The 23,312-nt window shown below is 32.8% G+C and overlaps 1 protein-coding gene across 2 annotated transcripts; it reads left to right on the top strand.

The window, feature by feature from the left end:
- The first annotated feature begins 798 nt into the window (after positions 1 to 798).
- On the top strand, positions 799 to 5,938 carry LOC101262154 (phosphatidylinositol/phosphatidylcholine transfer protein SFH3). 2 transcript variants are annotated; one of them, XM_019215869.3, is made up of 13 exons: positions 799 to 864; positions 1,684 to 1,802; positions 2,687 to 2,948; positions 3,033 to 3,132; positions 3,212 to 3,478; positions 3,598 to 3,675; positions 3,787 to 3,888; positions 3,976 to 4,025; positions 4,242 to 4,341; positions 4,423 to 4,548; positions 4,661 to 4,757; positions 5,039 to 5,394; positions 5,488 to 5,938. In XM_019215869.3, exons 2-13 carry the CDS (start codon positions 1,757 to 1,759, stop codon positions 5,575 to 5,577), a joined length of 1,674 nt encoding a protein of 557 aa, XP_019071414.1. In that variant the 5' UTR covers positions 799 to 864; positions 1,684 to 1,756; the 3' UTR covers positions 5,578 to 5,938. The 2 variants fall into 2 exon arrangements, with proteins under 2 accessions (XP_019071414.1, XP_019071413.1); XM_019215868.2 differs by lacking the exon at positions 799 to 864 and adding an exon at positions 906 to 926.
- The last annotated feature ends 17,374 nt before the right edge of the window (positions 5,939 to 23,312 follow it).

The raw sequence follows: 23,312 nt of genomic DNA, 5'->3' as shown, positions 1-23,312 counted from the left end.
TGTTGTGTGGAATTTGAGATAATACGAGAAAATATAAACGCGAAAAACAAGACAACAGATTTACGTGGTTCACCAATAAATTGGCTACGTCCACGGGAAGAGAGGGAGCAGTTTTATTATGGAGAGGCAAAAACAGAATTACAGACCCCCGTCCTTTCTGTTTGTAGCGGGTCCGATTCAAGGCATTCAACAAGGTTGATAGGTTTAAAGTGGTGTCCTACTTTGCATAAGGTTCTTGTTAGTATCTATCGTAGTACTAGTCATACTTTGTCATATGGTGTTATTGTTCCGTTCATGTATACTTTACAAAACTTTTCTTATTAGCTCATACATTTCCTTTACTATTTTCTTCTTTTACTAGAATTTGATGTACTTGAGATGAGGGTCTTTTGAAAACAACCTCTCTACTTACGAAGTAGTGATAAGATTTGCATATACTCTCCTCTCTCAAACCCTACTTAATGGAATTCCGCAGGGTTATTGTTGTATATACTTTTGTATTTATTTCAAAATTTAACAATGATGTAATTAGAGAATTAATACTTTCTTTGTTTTAACATTGAGTTTAAAAAGTAAAGAAGATAGATTTTTGAATGTTGTAATTTTAAACCTGTCAAATAAATAAATATTGTTATTAGAATATATGGAGGGACTGCCTTCCGCAACAATTAATCTCTATCTCTAAAAGATATATAAATGTAGGGCTATAGTTGAATTTTATGTATTCTAAATGTATATTAGAGAATAATAATCGCTTCCCCATTCATTGAATTATTGGTATCCCAATTCTTTAGGAAATATTTGATGATTTAAGAGACCCTTTTCTTTCTTTCTCAATGTCCTATCTATTTTTTTTTGCCACTGGTAATAAATCTCTCATTAGTCTTCTCCATTTCCATTTCTCCAAAAATCCATTTTTCATTCATATAATTACCCTTCTTTTGTTTTATTTTAATTATCAATAATTTCGTGCCCAAGAATTTAGGGATCGTTTGATATGATGGATAAATATTTACCAAGTTTAAAATTAGCCAAACTAGTCAACATTTATCTCTTTCGATGCAACACCAAGATCTTATTTGTAACAAGTGATTTTGTTGGTTGCGGGTTAATAGATAGTTTTGAAATAAAAATTTAGGTTCGTTACTAATCATGTTACATGATAAGTTTAAACCAAGATTTATGACTTGTACCATGAGATCAGTTATCTCAAGACTAAACAATAAAAATGACAAAATATTAATCTAGGATCCCTCCGCTCCCTCGCATCCTTTTTTCTGCTAAATAAGGTGAATGATATTTTTATAAATAATGAGCTTCTTAAAAATTATGTTATGCATGTTTTTTTAATACATTAAATCAAACAATCAAATAAGAAAGGTATCCAAGATAACTAATGTGATTATATAATCTAAACATAACTAATCCACCACGTCTTTAAAACAAACGACCCCTTTATGTTATATTTTCATTTATCTTTAAATAAATACCCCCTTTTTATGTGTTCTTTTTAGGGGTATGAATATTCATTCTTTTTATTTGAACTTGGCATACTTTGGGATTTCTATCACCTAAAATTTCATTGTTGTTGGTGGTTTATGCCCTTAAATGTTTACATATATACTGTTATGTCTTCTATAATGGTTCTTATGATCTGATTTCAATTTTGTTTCTAAAATGTAGGCATACAACAGAGTAGTATACCAAATTGTATATATTTTTACGGTATCTATATATATTATTCACAGCTACAATCATGAGTGGCAATATGTCAGGACCTCTAGACCAACCATTCAGATCAAGTATGTCTTCAATCTTCATTTACAATTTCTTCTTTTGTTGTTGTTGACAAGATATTTGAATTTGCTTTATTTCCATAGCAAGTTAGGTTATTGGACTAATTAGTTTGTGATCGAATGGATTAAAGTTCCATATTGGTGGTTGGGGAACGGATTAACGGTTTGCTTATATGGACTCTGTCAATCTTTTCGTCATCAGCTAGCTTTTCGCATTGAGTTAGGTCTAGATGTCATATCTTTACATGATATCAATGTTCCTCGTTTGGACTCTCGGCCTATGCTTTAGTTAGGCCTGGGTTTGATGGGGTGTTGAAGTGGGTTAAAGTTTCATATTGGTTGGTGAATGGATTGATGGTTTGCTTATATGAACATTGGCAATCTTCTTCTCGTGAGCTAGCTTTTAGGGTTGAGTTAGGTCCAAGGGTCATACCTTTACATGATGTTAGTGTCAGGTTAATCCCCATTTGGACTCTTGATCCATGATTTAGTTAGGTCTGGGTATAAACATGTGTTAAAGTGGATTAAAGTCCCACATTTGTGGGGAAATAGACTGACAGTTTTCTTATATGAATTTGGACAATTCTCCCCTCATGAGCTAGTTTTGTGGGTTGATTAAGACCAATATGTTATATCTTTACATGATATCAGGGTTATATTAATTCCCATTTGGACCCTAGTCTATTCTCCAGTTAGCCTGTGTGTGAAGGGTGTTATAGAGTGGGTTCAAGTTCCACATTGGTTCTGGTTGGGGAATGAATAGACGGTTTGGTTACATGGACTTGGGTAATCCTATCCTCGTGAGCTAGCTTTTAGAGTTGTGTTAGGCTCATATGTCGTATTTTTAAAGTTTGCGTCGATACAACAATTGAATTGTTCTTGTTTTATAGGTCTAGAAAAGATTGACATGGAAAACCATGAGCATGAGAGAAAAACAAGGCTTGGGTCTCTCAAGAAGAAGGCAGTGAATGCCTCTACCAAATTTAGACATTCTTTTACAAAAAAGGGCAGAAGGAACAGCAGAGTTATGTCTGTTATTTTTGAGGATGAACATGATGCAGAGGAAATAAAGGCAGTTGATGCATTCCGACAAGCGCTTATCTTAGACGAATTACTTCCCGGAAAACATGATGATTATCATAAACTGTTAAGGTAATTATATGTTTTTGATGACAAGTATATATCTTATCAAAAGATTTGGATCTTGTCTAATATTTAGTCTTAATGATGAAGCAGATTCTTGAAGGCTAGAAAATTCGATATTGATAAATCTAAGCAGATGTGGTCTGATATGATCAAGTGGAGGAGTGAATTTGGTGCGGACACTATCATGGAGGTAAACTTTTTTAAAATGTTAGTGTAGAAATCATAATCCGAGAAATTTGAGGTAATGTGTTGTTGTACATTTCTATTAGGACTTCGAGTTCAAGGAAAAGGAAGAAGTTCTTAAGTATTATCCACAAGGTCATCACGGAGTTGACAAGGAGGGAAGACCAGTTTATATTGAAAGAATTGGTCAAGTAGATTCTGTCAAGCTTTTACAAGTTACAACAATGGATCGTTATCTCAAGTACCACGTGCAGGAGTTCGAGAGGACCCTCAATGACAAGATGCCTGCCTGCTCCATTGCGTCCAAAAGGCACATTGATACAAGCACAACTATTCTAGATGTCCAAGGAGTGGTATGTTGGTAATTCCAAAATTATTAAATCGAGTGAAAGCCTTAGAAGGAAGGAATTTATGCTTACTCTTTTGCGATCTTATGTTAATCAGTAATTAAACTATATGATTTATGGTGTAGGGACTGAAGAACTTCAATAAATCAGCAAGGGAGCTCATTCAATGCCTCCAAAATATTGATGGTAACAATTATCCAGAGGTACGACTAGCTTAAGACATTGCTATATCTCTAGTCTTGTTTGATGTTCTTATCTTGATGAGTTGTTGAGTTTCTTTGCTTACTTGACTATTTTCTTTTATCATCGTTTAGAGCTTGTGCCGCATGTATATCATCAATGCTGGTTCTGGATTCAGACTCTTATGGAACTCTGTCAAGTCATTCCTAGACCCCAAGACTACGGCAAAGATTCATGTACACGCACATAACATCTTTCTTTCTAGATGCATTCATTCTGTCTCACTCTCATAAGAATAACCAATTCATGGCTCTTTCTTTTAGGTTCTTAGTAACAAATACCAAAGCAAGTTGCTTGAAGTAATCGATGCCAGGTAAATATATGTAGAGTTAAGTATTTTTTCTAGTTTCTTTAGCTTCTGGCATAACTCAAGCTATATGTTTCTAAGATGCGCGTGTGTATTAGCTCATTTGGCATAGAATACGCGAAACATTCTTGAGTAATCCTATTTGTTTTGACTGAATTGTGCATTGCAAAGTAGCCTTCTTGCATAGACCCTAATGCAGTTTATATCATCGCCTTATACCAGCGAGCTACCAGAATTCTTAGGTGGTACATGCACTTGTGCGGACAAGGGAGGATGCATGCTTTCTGACAAAGGTCCGTGGAATGATCCTGAAATAATGAAGGTAGATTTCAACATCAGAAAATTAACATTAAGGCAACAATTCCGGTTACATGCCTAAAATGTGTGATTAATTTTATACCAGATGGTTCATAACGGTGAACATAAATGTTCAAATAGAAATTTCATCTCAACAATTGATGAGAAAACAATCTCAGAGGATGCAAATATTTATGTGGCTCATACTCAACTCTCCCCTCTCCACGAGGAAGTAAGTGACTTCGTGTCCAATTTTCTCAACGTGTTAACCATATTTGTACTTATCATATTTTCTTTCTTTTGTTTATTAACTTCAAATAGAATAAAATGGAACTGTATTGTAGGCTGACATGAACAAAAACTACTCTAGAGCGTATGATCCTGAAGACTATATGCCTATAGTGGACAAGGCAGTTGATGTAACTTGGAAGAAAGCTAACGGTACAAGTTCTTCTCCAATTATGTAGCAGACGTCCCTACAACAATTAAAGAATTTTGTGGCAATTATTAGCGCAATAATAAATATGGATATTCATAACCAGATGAATGTTACTAAAGGCTATAGCAACTCTGTATGTAACTCAGAGGAAAATACATTGTCACTAAATGTCTCTTTTGTTGTAGTGTGTTCTGGTGTCTTAAAATAACCAATTGCGCGTATCTAATGCTTTTATCCTACTTGTTTCCTGTTTTAGTAACTTCTATCCCATCTTCCCTTGCAGGTAGAGATTTCTTCCCAATCCACGATGCTTCTAAGTCACCCGAAGGATTTAGAAACCATCTATTTACCGGAGTTATGACCCTTGTGATGGGCATTGTGACATTAGTCAGGATGACTCGAAACATGCCAAGGAAGCTAGCTGATGCCACCCTACAGGCTCATAGCTATCAATTAAGTGACCCTACTATATCTTCAAGTGAATACTTCAGCATGATTAAACGCATGGAAGAACTCGAGGAGAAAGCCATTACTCTTACAAACAAACCTGCTTCCTTACCTCCTGAGAAAGAGGAATTACTTAACAACGCCATGAAACGCATCGATACTTTGGAGCAAGAGCTTTCAGCTACACATAAGGTATTAGTTAGTATCCTTTCAAAGCTAGACAAAATATCAGAGATTTCAGGTTTACGATATAATATAATCTGCATTTTATTGTTTTAATTGCAGTCTCTTGAGCTAGCTCTGACACGTCAAGCGGAACTTCTAGAATACATCGAGAAGAAGAGGAGGAAGAAGAAGTTCTTGGGGATATTCTGAGTCTATTTTTAATGGAATGTGAGACATCCAAAGATTAAAAATAGGTTCGTCTTGATGGGTGAATCATCTAGAGATCAAGAAGATGCAAATCAGGAAACTAGAGTTTTCTCTGCTCTTGTGATTATCTGAAAAACAAGAAGCTGCAGGATAAAATGAACGATGGATGGATGGTTAGGATTCACAATATTTTGGTGTAAAAGAAACATGTCATTGATCACAAATTGTACATGATTTGAATGGAATGGACTAATAGGGGTCTAGACTAGAAAAGTTTGGCCCTGGGCTATAAATTAAAGGATTGAAGTTGCATATGTGTAAATATTTCGTACATTATCAATGCAGTCGAACCGTTTATGGAAAATTTCCTATGGTTAGACTTTTCAATAACTTGGTACTCTAAGAAAGAGAGGCGGAGCGAGAACAAAGAATTGTGTTTGATGCAACGAAATTGTTGAACGTAACTCACCACTAAAATAATTGTCCCATGTTGAACTTTGATTCTCTAGGAAACGAAGTTAATACCCCACGATTTGAATGTTTTTTGTTATGTGAGTTTAATGAAGAGAATTAGACAAAACACTTTCTCTGTTGAAGAAGGAGAAGATGCATAGATTTGGTGACTTACCACTACTAAACTCGATTGGTACAACAAGATCGACGAATTTAGAGCTCTGATATAATTTTGTCACGATTAAAATCATCGTGAGTGGCACCCACCCTAGTTCACCTGGTGGGAGAACCAACAACTAACCCAAACTAAACCCATTACTCTATTTAAACAAGTTCATCATATAAAGTAGTAAAATAGTTTCTAAACAATTAAGGATTGAGTTCCCATAAACTCAATCATCAATAGCCAAAACATTTATGTGAAAATAAACACTCCTAAGAACTGAAAGCTACAGTACCAAAAGTTCAATGTCTAAATTAAAAGGGATGCAACCTTGAAAGCTTTAAAACATAATCTAATAGTTTCATGTCTGTGTCCAAAAAGATGGACAAGAGAATGTAGAAGAAATCATGTCAGCCTGGAAGAGTAGCTCACCAATGGATTCGAAGTTAAGATCTTTTAGCGGCAATAAATAGACACATGAATAAAGAGTGTTCAAGTCTTTATCGGCATTAGTTAAGTGTCATTAGATCCAATGTCGCATAGAAAGAGTGTTAATTGCCACAAAAAAATATATATTTAGCGGCAATTGCTAATTGATTGCCGCTAAAGATTAATTTTGATGTAGTGAGAGTCCCTTAATTGAGGGCTAGGATCAGCCGCCGGGAGATGTCATCTACTCAACAAGAAAAGAACTGGTGCAGTATGAATACACAACCCACTATGTATTGATAAGACCACATGACCGGTCCAATATATGAATGTAAGCAATTTGCCACAAAGCAATAAGAAAAAAAATACATATATCAACAATTATAAATTCATATAGACTCCTAGTCACAAATCATGAAACAACGAATACCTAGATATCGATGCATGTCCCACATGATCACATATATCTCTCGTGAAACTCATACCCAATCTCTTAGTGTACTAGTGTGGTACCTGAGTCATCCATAGTTAGTGTACCTGTGTCGTATATATACTCAAGCTAACCAGTGTTGGTATCATATCAGACTGATATACAAGCCAACCAACAATCATACACAATGAACAATACCACTTGAAAAACCACAAGTCATAATAACACGTCCATTGCATTAGATTATCAACATAATGTCACATATGTCTCCCTATGTATTCCTCTTAACATGCATTCCACAAATGATACTTCAAAGTAGTAAACATCCACACATACAAAAATCGAAAACATACAACAATCACCCATCTCGAATCAAACTCCTGAAAACTCTAAAGAATCCAAGCTTTCCCCTTTCAAAGTGGCTTGACTTTTTCTTAGTCTAAAATAATAAATAAATGTAATGGTTAATCAAAATGGCCTATTAATTACTTCGTATTATAACCAAATCCTAACCCCGTACAATTTATGACCGTCCTCCCTAACTTAGAGTTTTTTCCTGTTGAAGGAAGCTGATGGAACAGGTCAAAGGAACAGGTTCGATGAAGTTGTTTGACGAGTTAGAGTTAGAGTTAGGACTAGACTACTCAATCCTAATTTATGTACAAGTCTATACTTTGTACGAATAAAGATGATGTTGTCGACTAGGATAAGGTGTACATAATATATTTGTGTTGTATTATAATTCCTAGTGTAGCTAGTATAGAACTCTTCTCCTATATAAGGAGTATGTAACTCAATCATTCAATCATCAATACAATCCTTGATTCTTCATATATCTGTGAGATTTCTACATGGTATCAGATCAGTAAAACCTTTCCTCTCTTTAACGTATTATATCTAACCAAAAAACAACAAAATTATCAAACCACAATGGACCTTTCTACCAACATTTTTTCGACCTCTTCACTTCATCACCTTATTTCGTCCTGCTCCATTAAACATAAGACGGTGAATTATCTTCGATGCAGGATGCAAATGACTCAGTTGATTCAAGTGATAAGATTAACATATCTCATCACAAAATCACGTAAAGAGACCTGTTCCTCTGGACAGACTACTGAGAAAACTGTAGCAGGCGAGAAGGGTGGAGAAGACAACAACATTGTTGATGACTGTGAGGAGAAGTATGTGTTACTAAGGAGTTGGATATCAGGCACCTTGACAGAAGAAAGCATGTACATAATCGTAGGCTGCTCAACTGCCAAGGAGATGTGGGAATGCTTGGAAGAAGCATATCTTCAAGCAACAAAATATAATGAGTTTCATCTCAATCAACAACTGCAAAGTGTGAAGCTAGGAACAAAATAAATTGATGAATACATTAAGGGATTCAAAGGTATTTGTGATGGCCATGCATCCATTCACAAGCCTATAGATGAGGATAAAAAAGTGATTAATTTTTCTCGATGTCTAGGTCTTACATACAAGAACTTCAAAACTGTCATGTTAGGTAAAATGCCGTATCGCACTTTTAATCAATTTATTAATGCTCTCAGGGGTTTTGATATGTGGGAGGATGAAGAAGAAGTGGCTCAACAAAATCATAACATGTCATTTTCTGCCCAAAAAGGTAGGGGAATAGGAAATTACTCTCAAAGAAGAGGAAATAATAACTTTAATTCCAGAGGAACAGGCTAAAGGTCTGCTGGACAAGGAACATGTTCTTATAACAACAGAAATGGACTTGGTCCTCTATTCAGTTCTTCAGGTGGATGTTGTGAGAGGAATAATTCTGATGCGTGTCAAATTTGTGGTAGGAATAAACATACTATTCTTAAGTGTTTTTATCGGTGGTGTTACTCTTACCAAGATGAAGATGAGCTACCACATGTATTGAATGCTACTAATCTTCAAAACACTGATGACACCTTGTATGTGGACTGAGGAGCAAGTAGTCATATGACATATAACTCAGATATCCTACCTGACCTTAAACACATTAATGGAGTAGATAAAATTATTATTGGTAATGGATCAAAGTTAGACATAACACATGTTTGGAACACATCCAGATCCGGTCTAATATTAAAGGAAGTTCTTGTAGTCCCTAAGATTAATAAGAATTTACTCTCAGTTAGTAAGCTTGCAAAGAATAATTGTTGCACTCTTGAATTTAATGAAACTAACTTTGTTGTAAAGGACAAGAAGACAAGGACACTGCTGGCCAAGGGAACTAAAAGGAATGACTCTATGCTTTGGAAGATAACAATCTTTGTGCTTTAACTGCTGCACACGATTGGAACACGTTAGACAACATAAGACATACTAGGTTAGGACATCCAATTTTGAAGTCTTGAAAGTTTTTAAATAGAAATAGTTGCATCAATGTTAGTAGTTGGAATAAAATGCCTACTGTTTGTTCTAGTTGTCAGTTGAGAAAGAGTTGTAAACTTCCTTTTGGTTTGAGAAATAAAATTGAGAAAGAACCTTTATTGAAAATCCATTGTGACTTATAGGGACATGCTCCGGTCGAATCTTCCCAACATATGAAATATTATGTCATTTTTGTAGATGATCAAACAAGATATACATGGATTTATCCATTTAAAAAGAAGTCTGAATTCTTTGAGGTCTTTCTAAAATTTCAGAAAATGGTTGAAAAACAACTTTCTAAAGAGATTAAGATTTTTCAGTGTGATAGAGGTGGTGAGTTTATCCAAACAGACTTAATTAAGCATTTGGAAGATCATGACACTGTGAGATATATTTGATGTCCTAACACACCTGAACAAACTAGAGTTGCAGAGAGAAAACATAGGCATATTGTGGAGACTGACTTAACATTACTACTTTATGCTAATCTACCGTTGTTTTTATGCGTTGAAGGTTTCCTCACTGCATTATTTCTCATCAATATATTGTGTTCATCAGTCCTAAAAATGGTGACTCCATTTGTTAAGTTGTATGGGGAACAACCTGATTACCATAGTCTAAAAGTGTTCGAGTTTAGATGTTTTCCATATATCAAGGGTAACAATAAGTTTAGTCCAAAGACCTATCCTTGTGTGTTTATTGGGTATAGCAACTTACACAAAGGATATAAATGCTATCATGCCTCTACAAGAAGGGGTTACATATCTAAAAATGTTGTGTTCGATGAAAACACATTACCCTGTATGTCTCCAAAAGCAATCTCAGACTAACATTGATGTCTCACCTCACCTTGCTACTTTTGTTGAATCTTTCTCTAAACTGCAGGCACATGATAATTATGATTCAAGAGAAGTACAGGCTGATAGTCCACACATTAATAGTGATAATGCTGCTACACCTCATGTACTCATTGATAATGAGAGTATTATTGACCTCTCTGGCGCATGATCAGATGATGAGGAACTGGTTGAGGTTGATGATTCATATAGTAGTACTGAAAGTCCAGCTGCAGATTTTGAATCTGCCACCAGCAGTGAGGAACAACTTGCTCTTACTGGTCCAGCCAATGAATATCATCAAACAACCACTTTAGTTGATGTACCAGTTGACTATCAACTTGACAATGCTACACTCCATTCCACTACCTTGGTTGATGTACCAATTAAGGTACTTCCTGCAGTAAAGGGGCATCATATGATCACCAACGATAAGAAACAACACTTGTCACTTGTTGGTCGCAGCAACACAGAAATTGTGAGAGAACCAAATACTACTAAGGGAGCACTGAAATTGCCTCATTGGTTTGTAGCAATGCAGGAAGAGATTGATGGTTTACATACTAACAAGACATGGATATTGGTGCCCAAATCTCCTGGTATGAACTTGGTTGGATCAAAATGGGTGTTCAAGACAAAATTAAAAGCTGATGGAACAGTAGATATATACAATGCAAGACTTGTGGCAAAGGGATTCTCACAGCTTGAAGGGATAAAGTTTTAAGAAACATTTAGTCCTGTGGTTAAAGAAACAACTATTAGGGTGGTTCTATCCATTGTTGTCAGTTTATACTGGGAAGTTAGACAATTCGATGTCAAAAATGCTTTTCTCCATGACTTCTTACAAGAGGAGGTGTACATGAGTCAAGCTCCTGGTTTTATTGATCCCCACTATTCTCAACATGTATGTCTACTTAAAAAGACATTGTATGGTCATAAACATGCACCAACAACCTGGTTTGATAGGTTTAGAATGCATCTCTTACACCTTGGTTTCATTTGTAGTAAAAATGACCCTTTTTTGTTTACTTTGACAACTCACAAAGGCAAACTATTTCTCTTGTTATATGTGGATGATATTATTGTCACAGGAAGTAATCCATCTCATGTCTCAGAGTTGGTTCAACAACATGGGAAGGAGTTCACCATGAAAGATCTTGGCCATTTACACTTCTTTCTTGGAGTTGAGGTTAAGTAGTTTGATGGGGGCATCGACTTAAGCCAGAGTAAGTATGTTGCGAGCTACTCGAAAATACTAAAATGACTTTTTGCAAAGGCTATAACCACTCATTTGGCTCAAAAGTATGGTCTACTTGAAGTTGTGAGAAGCCTGGTTGAAGCATCTGTTTACAGAATGACAGTAGGGGAGTCTTCAATACTTGACTCTCACAAGACCAGATATTACTCATGTTATGAATTTAGCAAGCTAATTTATGCAAAATCCGACAGTACACACCTTCAAGGGGTGAAAAGATTTCTCAAGTAGATCAAAGACACTCTGCACTTTGGACTTAGACTTATTTCACAATCACCATGTAGGTTGTATGGGTACTCTGATGCTGATTACGGAGGTTGTACACTACTAGGAGATCAACTACACGCTACAACATCTATCTAGGTGCAAACTGTATTTCTTGTACCTCCAAGAAACAGTCCATAGTTGCTCGTTCAAGTGTTGAAGCTGAGTATAAAGCACTTGCCTCCACTGCATCAAATATGACATAGATCATGTATCTACTTCATGATCTTGGGGTGTTTCTTCGATCTGTACCTACATTGTATTGTGATAACATGAGTGCTTTGTACATGATAGTTAATCCAGTTATGCATGCTAGAACTAAACATGTTCAAATGGACTATCATTTTGTTCGTGAGAAGGTGGCTAGAGGACAACTTGTTACTCAATTTGTGAGTTCTAAGGATCAGCTAACAAATATTTAAACAAAAGCATTAATCAAATAGGTTTCTGCGAAGTTTCGTCGCAAGCTAGGAGTTACAGTTCCTCCACTCACTAGCTTGAGGGGAAGTGTTGAAGGAAACTGATGGAACAGGTCAAAGGAACAAGTTCGGTGAAACTGTCTGAAGAGTTAGAGATAGAGTTTGAGTTACACTAGGACTAGACTACTTAATCCTAATTTATGTACAATTCTATACTTTGTACGACTAAAGCTGATGTAGTCGACTAGGATAAGGTGTACATAATATATTTGTGTTGTATTATAATTCTTAGTGTAGCTAGTATAGGACTCTTCTCCTATATAAGGAGTACGTAACTCAATCATTCAATCATATCTGTGAGAATTCTACATTTCCATCATGAAATTATGTCAAAAACCTCTCCCAAGAATAATATCTTGATTCTAAGTCTTGAAGATCAGTTTACAAGATTGGGGGTAACAAACTTACATTTATCAACAAATTTAGTGAAAAATTGGGTAGAAGATGTCCTAAATCACACAGAAATTAAGATGTTTTTGGGATGTTTATGGATAAAATCACATTTTCGCGGCTTCAACACCTTCCGTGATAACAAGAATACGAGATCACCTTAACTGTATATAGAAATTTGTGAAAAGTTCCTTTTCACAACACAACATCTTCTCTTGACTTCTCGACTATTCCTTTCACGCAAAGATCAATTTTGAGAGTTCTACTAATCAAATTCAATTTCGTAGATCCCTATGAATTTTTTAATGTCTTGCCTACTGATACGCTCAAATTTACTTCTCGAAAAGAAGTAAAAGTGGTCGCATCAAGTAAAGAACCTAACTAATGAGGTTGGGATTGTCCCACGAGGAAAATGGTACAGACTTAACTTTATTCTATTATTACTTATATTTAGTCAATTATTTTCCAAAACAAATAACTAAAGGGGGTTTTGATTAATAAAAGCAATTAGCTAAATTAAAGTAAACAAGTGGCAGGTTCAAGTATTGGAGTTTAATCAAGTAATGAAAGTAATTAGGGCGTAAGTGTTCCCCACAGGCTCCTCACTCGGTAATTCTAGCTATAACAATCCTTTCCTAGTATCTTGCATTCAAAGTGATATGTTAGGTATCTCTAAATCCTTGTTCCGGCATCTAGAGAATCTCACGTTGCACCTTGGTCCGGCTACGTGTGTTGTTTTAGTAAACCTTATATTTACCTCATATTAAGCATCATATTCGATATTTGACTAAGTTGTTACTTCGTACCAACCGACACTAGCCTATTAGATAGTATACACTAAATCTATGTTGACAATTCTTTTCCTATTATCTACCTCCTTGGTCTGGCAAGTAGCAATAAGGCGAGTTCTAACGTTGGCCATCCGTTAAAAAGACTTCTAAGCAAAAGAATTAGCAATACATGCAAGACACTATTCTAGAATTGTTATTTTAGCTAGATTTTACATTGTTATTTATCCATGGTTCCCACAACCCTAGTTATGGAGTTTAGTTACACATGTTAATAATCACACAAATCATATTGATAATATAAGAATTCATGCAATTACTTTTATGAGAATGAAGAAAATCCAGAAATTCACTTGAATAATTCACAAAACACAAACAATTGATTCCGGAAAAGTATGATCAAATACCAAAATCAAGAGTTCAATACTTAAACAAGAGAACTAAAAAAATATCCAAAAGTCTAACTCCAAAAATGAGGTTTTTCGAACAATTTATAAATAAAATAAAACCTAATAAAAGAAAGACTCTATTAAAGGAAAATTTGTCTAAAGTGCGTCTGAATCGACGATCCCTGCACAGACCCTCATGGACACGACGGACCGTCGTGAGCTCCGTCGTTCCATACTTAGCATATTTTTTTGCTGCTTTCTTCATCAACTCATTATTACCCTCGACGAACAGATATGACAGACTGTTGCATGAACGACGGTCCGTCGAGGGGTTCCGTTCTACAACACTTAGAAACTTCTTGAAATTGGGTACTAAAACTACTCTCTGACAACCACGACAAATATGCAGGAGAGACCGTCGTGGCTATGACGGTCCGTCATGAGCTTCCGTAGTCCCACACTTGGTCAGACTTCCCCAACTTCCTTGAGCAGTCATTTTCATCTCACTATGGTGCCACCTATGGACCGCCATAGTCACGACGGAGCGTTGTGGGCTACGTAGGTGGTCACTTCTACAATTTCTGCTCAAATCCTCCGCGTTCTCCTTTGGAAATATTTTCGCAAAATAAACAGAAACCTACATAAAAAAATCAATACAAAAAGTCTTTAGACACACACTAAACTTAAGGAAAAGACATTGAAAGTACCGGAAACCACGATACATCACCTATAAGAATACATCAACTAAGCCTGGGCATTCTACCACACTCATTTTCGGATGACCTTAGATTGTGTCTAGCCCAGATTCCTTCTGAGGCTGGCCTAGCCTAAAATATTTTAAAACACTACCCGAAAAACTTTTTGGCCCAAAATTTCACTATTGACCTACTGATAACAATCAGGAAGGATCGTTAAAATAAGAAGCAATAACTAAGTTACATTGATTTTTTTAGTAATCTAGTCCTTTCATCACCTGGACTTACATTACATTGTTGTTATTATGTTCCATTCCACTCTACGTTGCATTTAATTGCTTGTTATTGCCTAAGATTCTATCTATTTCCCAATTTGTGGGGAAAATTATATATAACAACAAATTATTAATTCAAATTAAATATTTTAGATATATTTTATTTTATTTCTAATTCGTAGCTACTATTTCATATAATTTACTATAGCAATTTCTTCAAGCGAAAGGACAAGAAAATGGTTGCTTCTTCGGTTGCTGTTACAAAACTATCGGGATTCAGAAATAGAATATACAAGAAAATGGTGTTTGCTTCAGGCATACAACTTTATATAAAAAAGAAAATCTATTTTTTTCATAAATTTTCATTTACATATACAGATTCAACAAATACAAATTTTTATTTATATACATATTACACATATGTATATATACAACTGAAAAGCACAACAACAAGAACATATACTTATACAAATTACAATGAGAGAGATTTGATATACAAACATTTTATTTCGATTCAATTGTATACAAATTCAAATTTTATGCAGATATACAAACACATATAATTGAATTGAGGGTTGCCAGTGGTGTATACAAACGAGAGGCTGACACCAATTTATACAAACGATTGTCAGTGAAATTATACAAATCTGGAGAGGAACCAGCGAGTTATACAATTTGATGCTTCATAGCAAACTTTAATTTGCTACAGAGCGCAATTATACAAACTATAGTTATAATATATAAATTTAATTTTTATGTTTGCTACATGTGAAAGTTACTCCTTTTATCTCTTATACAAATATATCTTTTTCAAATTTTGCAATTTTTTGAGTTTAAACACCACCAATAAAAGTGGTGCGAGTGCATTACATGTGCCAAATAGACAGTGTTTTAATTCTACTAATATTGACTAAATTTATGTTATGTTAAAACACAACTGTAATTTTGAATATCATTTTTGACTTGAAAATACATATTTTTTTTCAAATTTCATAATTATTATGTCCAAATGCAACTAGTAAAAATTGTACACCTGTATTTGGTGTGTCAAATAGAGATTTCATAATCTATTGATATTGATTTTGTTTTGGAAAGCTTTGCTATTAAACTCATTTTGACACAATAAAGAGTTTTGCTTGCTCTCACTCTCCTCTTGCTTTTTAATTTTCAATCCTACGCATGTGTGTATATATTGAGAATCTTTGTGTTTTGCTTGTATTTTTTTTTGTGTTTTTCATATGGTATCAATCTTTGTTGTTTATTCTAGATTTCAATTGTTAATAGCCATGATTTAAAAAAAATTGGGTCAAATAAAAAAAATTAATGTTAATAACTGATTTGAGTGAAGAAAATGAATGGATCGATTTGATTGAAAACATTTATTATTCTGTTTTGATTGATAAAAGTAGATCATATTTGATAATAGTGATTTTTCAATAATCAAAGAATGGAGACCCTTGCCTAGACATATATTACTCCCTTGTTCCATTTATGTGACACTTTTTGTTTTTTTCGAGAATCAAACAGTTTAAATTTAACCGGACATTTGCGTATGAAATTTTCAAATTCTTAGAAATGAAATTTATATATCTATAAACTACGTAAAGAGTACTATACTGTTGGAAAACTATATGCGCAACGGAAGCATATTTGGATCTTTACTACTTACATGAATAATAGATAACCAATATCATTTATGCTAAAACAAATATTATGCTACAACACATAAACACACTGAAAGTTAATTCGATAAATACCTCTTGAAGCGTGAGCGGATACCTTCAAGCGAATCTCCAAGTTAAACGGATCTTCAAGCGAATCTACAAGATAGCTATGGTCTTCTACAGTGATCCCAAGTCACATCTGAACTCTCTCAATACTTGGGTGGGAAAGCATCGAATAGAATACTAATCATCATCTTTCTAGGTTAGAATAATCCCTATATATAGATATTTCTTCTTAATAAAAAAAACTAGAAAACCTAGTTTTTCTAGAAGACTAGAAAAACATATTATTCTTCTTTTTTGCATAGAAATAGGATTCTGAGTTCTAGTTAAATATGGGCAATATAGGGACCACATAATAATTACCGAGGCTTACTATTATGAAAATAATTTAAAATAATTAATTTGAATTATTCTTACCATAATAAATTATAAATCATTCCACTAGAGATTCGTAATTGCACTCTTCTATTTTCGTAATTCCCCATTAAACACTTATGTAATTCTCCGTGTTAAGATTTCAGATACTAATCAATAAATTAAATTACCGACGCATATAACTTAATGATTAAATTTCTTTAGAGAACTACTTAACTTATTTAATGTGTAGGATTCGTAAATCCACTTGCAAGATTTGACACGATAAAAACTTATAAGTTTCTCAAAAAGGCATATCAATCAATCTCTATAACGAGATATGGATTCCATCAACTAACTTATTATTTCACCAATGTATATTATTATCATCCAACTTACCAGACATATAGACCCATCTCAGAATCTCACCTTTTAATAAATCAAAATGATAATTAATATAAGTACATTTAATATTTTAGAAAATATGTTTTGGTCAATCAGTCTAAAACAATTATCTCTACTCGATCACGTTCAATTCATACAAAATGTACTAGCACAATAAGTTGGAACTATACCGTTCTCATAATCAAGATAAATTACATATAATCTTGTGCTACAATCATACCCAATGGCATGTCCACTTTCCATCCTAGATTGAGAACCAAAAAACATTATACTCATAAGAACCGATGATTTAATCCTCTGTGTATAAGCTAAAACTCTACACACTAAATTACCTACTATATAAGTAAATAAACACCATAAACGAAGATATGATCTAATGAATTTTAGCAAATATTTAATCTCTAATAAATATTATTTCTTAACTTATGGTTAATAGTATATATCCCAACAATCTCCCACTTAAACTTTTAACCATCACATCTAAATGCATGGTTAATAGTATATACCTTATCAATCTCCCACTTAGATATTTAATATTGAATATTGTTAGAATACTATGTCTTAACACATGATTAATAGTACATACTCTAACAATCTCCCACTTATACTCTTAAATATGCATTTACAACTTTCACAGACATTCCTTTATTTCTTATCGAAGAAAATTTACGAAGCTATTTTCTCCTGCAATTTTGTCTAGTAGTACTTTGTCGTAATAAATCAATTTGTACTTGGTCTTGAGAGACCTTATCATGAAACTCTCCAAGAGTGTACTTCTTTTTAGGAGCTCTATCATAAAAGTTCTCTCAAGCATACAAAACAATTCAATCTTCGTTATGATTCTTCCACTATGACTAAGTAGTACAACTATAATCACACTTTCATGTTCTTGAGTTTTAATATTTTCTTCAAAATCTTTTGATAATCAAATATTAACAACTTATAATGAAGTGATCTTTTAATTTGCTCAACATCATTATAACTACTTGAGATAATAGTTTTCTTATGTCTAGTAACGTTTCTCTCACTACTAAAGTACAATGGGACGTCAATTCTGAAATACCCATTAAATGTCCTTGAGCGTATGAATTTACAATTGACTTATTTGTCATTTTTTTGTTTAATTCCCGTAAAAATAATTTACCTCTAGGAACATAATTTACTAAAATTATCATTTTCTAGAAATCAGAAAGTTGTGTTAACAATTGACTTATTTTCTTTAGGACATTATAATAAACCTTGTTTCGTTCTTTAGGATATCCAATTAACACATACATCCGTTCTTTATTCTAATTTTTCTTATTCTCCCACTCATCACATGTGTTGGACAATCCTATATCTGAACATGTCACAGGTTGGGCTTACGTCAAATCCAACTAGTTCTATAGTTGCTCAAGGTACTAATATGAAAGAAACTGAATTCAGAATGTAATATGTAGTTATTAGAACTTATCCCAAAAGAAATAAAATAACTAATAATAAGTCAATAATTAATCTCATCATCTTCATAAGCGTCTAATTATCTTCTATATCAATCTATTATAGAGTGTCTAGTGTAGACAATTGAAAGACAATTATTCTATAAGATAAGTGACTTATGAGCTAAGAGGTTTACGTCACTACAATCAGATTGTAGTGACTTTTTACATTTTTCATGATGATATTTTCATGTGTATTAAACTTTAATGACTTGTATTAATTTCATCCGTTATGAAGGAAGGTCTAAGACAACACATGAACTTAATACTTCACTAAAATTTAGTCATCAAGACCATAAGAACAAAGTCTATCACCACTATATTATAGTCGAGTAATTTTTTGATAAAATTATTTTTTCAAGATACAAAAATGATCTAAAATCATCATCTAAACTATCTCAAATTACCAACTCACTACATAACAATGAGTATTTTAAATTTGATAGTTTCTGATGAACCTACTGAATTTCTGATCAATTGGAGTTCAAAAACAATATTTATCTCCAAATCTATGATCAACTTCAGATTCAAACGATTTAAGAAAAAATGAATAGAACTACATCCTTATCATATATGAATTTATGTTAACTCATTATCTGTGATCATGTACCACATATAACATAAATAAAACCAATATAAAGGATGTCATTCATACTAAATCACATTTTAATTTCAATGAACAACTTTAGAATCATTCCAATGATCTCAATGAAAAATATAATGACATAGCAATGACTACTTTTACTAGGCTTTTATTAATGAACTTACCGAATTTCAGATCAATTGGAGTCTATAAAAATATTTATTTTCAAATCTATGACCAAATTCAAATTCAAGTGATTTAACCAACTTTATAAATTAAAACTATATGACTTACATTCTCTTATCAATTCATGTTAAATAACCATATGCAACCATGTTCCAAATTTAACATAACCATAATTGGTATAAAGAATGATCATATCAAATATTTAAATAAAATTTTAATCTGACAAACTACCTAAACTCATCTAAATGATTTTTTATGGGACCATCAAATTTCAAGTCAATCAAAAATCATAAAATTCATGACCACTTAAAGTATGATCAAATTTGAAAAAGTAATTATTTTAAGCATAGTTAATGATTAAAATAACTTAATTCATATTTCTATTTTATTCTAATTATTTTCTCATGAGCATAAGGTCTACCATGTGTCTTTCCTTTACCTAAGACACAGAACACCTCCTTAAATCAAAATGATTCCTTCAATTAACACACTTAAGATTCAAGATAATATGTTCTCTCCCTTTTAATATATCTCTTCTCATGAATTAATTAAGTGTTATTAGTATTTAATGGTTAATCTCCATTTAAGTAAATAAATATTAATCACGAGTATTCACTTAGGATAATTTAAACATGATATATTGAGAATATTCTAATGACTCAAATAAATAGATCACTTTCGTAATTTTAATTATTTATCATAATTCTCAATTCATGTATTAAAATAATCTCACGTACATAAAACTTTGAAAATATCTCAATAATTTCAAATAAATAAAACATTTAGTTTCAACGTTATTTATTGATCACAAACTCTCAATTTATATATTCATAAATAATACACATATGAAAAAGGTTAGTACCGTGTAACAAAGACAATGACCAAACAATTAAAAGAATTGATTATTGGCCAAAAACCAAAAGAATGAGCACATGCAATTAATAGTGCGGAAATTATATATAATAACAAATTAATAATTTAAAATAAATGGAGTACCTAGAATTTGATTAAATTGTGCTTCATAGCAAACGTTTGCAAAAAATTGTCAGGCGCCTCTCTCCCAAATATCTCGCTCACCACTCTCCTTCAATCTCTCGCTCGCTTCCTCACTTTTTATACAAACACAAGTGTATAAAAATTGTTTCTAATTGTATAAAGCAGAAAAAATTATATAAATACATATATTTTTGTTCCCCTTTCTCCCCTCTCCCAGATCTCGCTCGCCACTCTCCCAAATCTCGCTTGTCACCCTCCCCTTTCTCACTTATACAAACAGAAGTGAAATGTATAAATTGCGTTTCTGTAGGTATAAAGCGTGAGAAAATTGTATATAGCATGCAAGTACATATATTTTCCTCCTATACACTTATAATTATACAATAAAAATACTCCTCTGCCTAGTTTCTTTTGCTTTTTTCTCTTTCTCGTTTTATACAATTTTCAAATTGTATCTAATTTCTCTCTTTTTCTCATTTTGTACAATTCGATTCAATTGTACGTTCCTTGTCAAGTCTCTTTTGTCTTTCTCTCTTTCTCATTTTATACAAATTCAAATTGTATATAATCGTTCTATACACTTATAATAATACAGTTCGTTTTATACACTCCGTTTTTATACAATTCTCTGCCCAAGTATCTTTCTATTTCTTGTTTTATACACTTCGTTTTATACAATTTGCTTCAACTGTAAATGTATAGCGAATTATACAGTTTCTGTATTTGCTATGGAACGCAATTATACAAACTTTACTATAGTATACAAATATAAATTTTTTACTTGCTGTATGTGAAAGTTGGTCATAATAGTGTTATCAATTATTTGGCAAAAATAAATTAAATCAAATTAAACATTCACTTTGCCAAAAGATATTACTACTAAAATAGCTGATGCCTACGATACCACTATAGCTGCCGCGCGACGCATCCAATTGAACAAACAGTTACAGGCAAATCAACGGACATTGCTCCTTAATTGCTAAAATATTTAGCAATTAAGGATGCATGCAAGACCAATCATAAAAAACCACATACCATTAGCATCTTCAAGACAATGTCATTCTGCCGCTTGCATGTAAACCAAAAAAAAAAAAAAAACTTTTTGACGTGCTTGGATCAACAAAACCTTATAGTTTAAAAATCACAAAATATTGATTATTCACAGCCACCAAACATCCACGTCAACAAAAAAAAACTTTTCCCGTGATTTTTCAACAAAACATATGTATACATATCATATGGGTTAACTATTTAGATGCAAGTCTCTGATATCAATTATTGGAAAATTATATGTGCAACGGAACGGAAGTATATTTAGATCTTTACTATTTTCATAAATAATAGATAATCAATATCATTTATGCTAAAGCAAATATTATGCTACAACACATAAATACACTGAAAGTTAATTCGATAAATACCTCTTGAAGCATGAGCATATATCTACAAACAAATGTCCAAGTTAAACGGATCTTCAAGCGAATCTACAAGATTGCTATGACCTTCTACAGTGATCCCAAGTCACATTCAAACTCTCTAAATACTTGCAAGATTTGACACGATGAAAAGTTATAAGTTTCTCAAAAAGGCATGTCAATCAATCTCTATAACGAGACATGTATTCCATCAACTAACTTATTATTTCACCAATATATATTATCATCATCCAACTTACCAGGCATATTGATCCATCTCAGAATCTCACCTTTTAATATATTAAAATGATAATTAATATATACAGATCATAATAGTTCTATCAGGATTAAGAAAATAAGTACATTTAATAGTTTAGAGAATATGTTTTTGTTAGTCAGTCTAATACAACTATCTCTACTCGATCCCGTTCAATACATACAAAATGTACTAGCACAAGAAGTTGGAACTATACCGTTCTCATAATCAAGATAAATTATATATAATCTTGTGCTACAATTGTACCCGGTGACATATCCACTTTCCATCCTAGATTATGAACCAAAAAATATTATACTTATAAAAACCGATTATTTAATCCTTTGTGTATAAGCTAAAACTCTACACACTAAATCATCTATTATATAAGTAAATAAACACCATAAACAAATATATGATCTAATGAATTTTAACAAATATTTAATCTCTAATAAATATTATTTCTTAACACATGGTTAATAGTATATCTCCCAACAATCTCCCACTTAGACTTTTAACAATCACAATTGTTATAATATACGATATCTAAATGCACGATTAATAGTATATACCCTAACAATCTCCCACTTAGATATTTAATCTTGAAAAATTGTTAGAATACTATGTCTAAACACATGATTAATAGTATATACCCTAACATATATGTCACAGTAATTGATAATTCAAAATGTTAAAAGAATCTTTGAAAATTTTATGGTCAAAGGTAGACTAATTTAAATCTCGAAATGCGAAAAATGTCACATAAAATGAAACGGCGAGAGTATTATTTTTTGATATATTAATATGCTTTGGTCAACTATTTAGTCAATTTGTTGTTTTTATTAGTATTATTTTGACTTTTGAATATTCTTTCTAGGATTTAGAAGTTGTTAGAGAAGATGGAAGCATACTATGATGAGTCCAAGAAGGATGGCTTGTTGATTAATGGAAAGAAAGCTATTTCTTAGTAGAAACTTTCCTACAAATTCTGGTAAAGTGTGATTCTTTGTTTTTCCTACTAAGTTTAAACTACTTGTTTAAATGTATTAACTATTATTATAGTTATTAATTGTCTGCTTATTAATATTAACATTTCAAGATTATTCTTAGTTTTCCATT

Source organism: Solanum lycopersicum, chromosome 10 (genome assembly GCF_036512215.1).
Source record: "Solanum lycopersicum chromosome 10, SLM_r2.1".
Classification (NCBI taxonomy): Eukaryota; Viridiplantae; Streptophyta; class Magnoliopsida; order Solanales; family Solanaceae; genus Solanum; species Solanum lycopersicum.
Note: the sequence above shows the minus strand (reverse complement) of the source record. Positions and strands in the feature narration are given on the sequence as shown.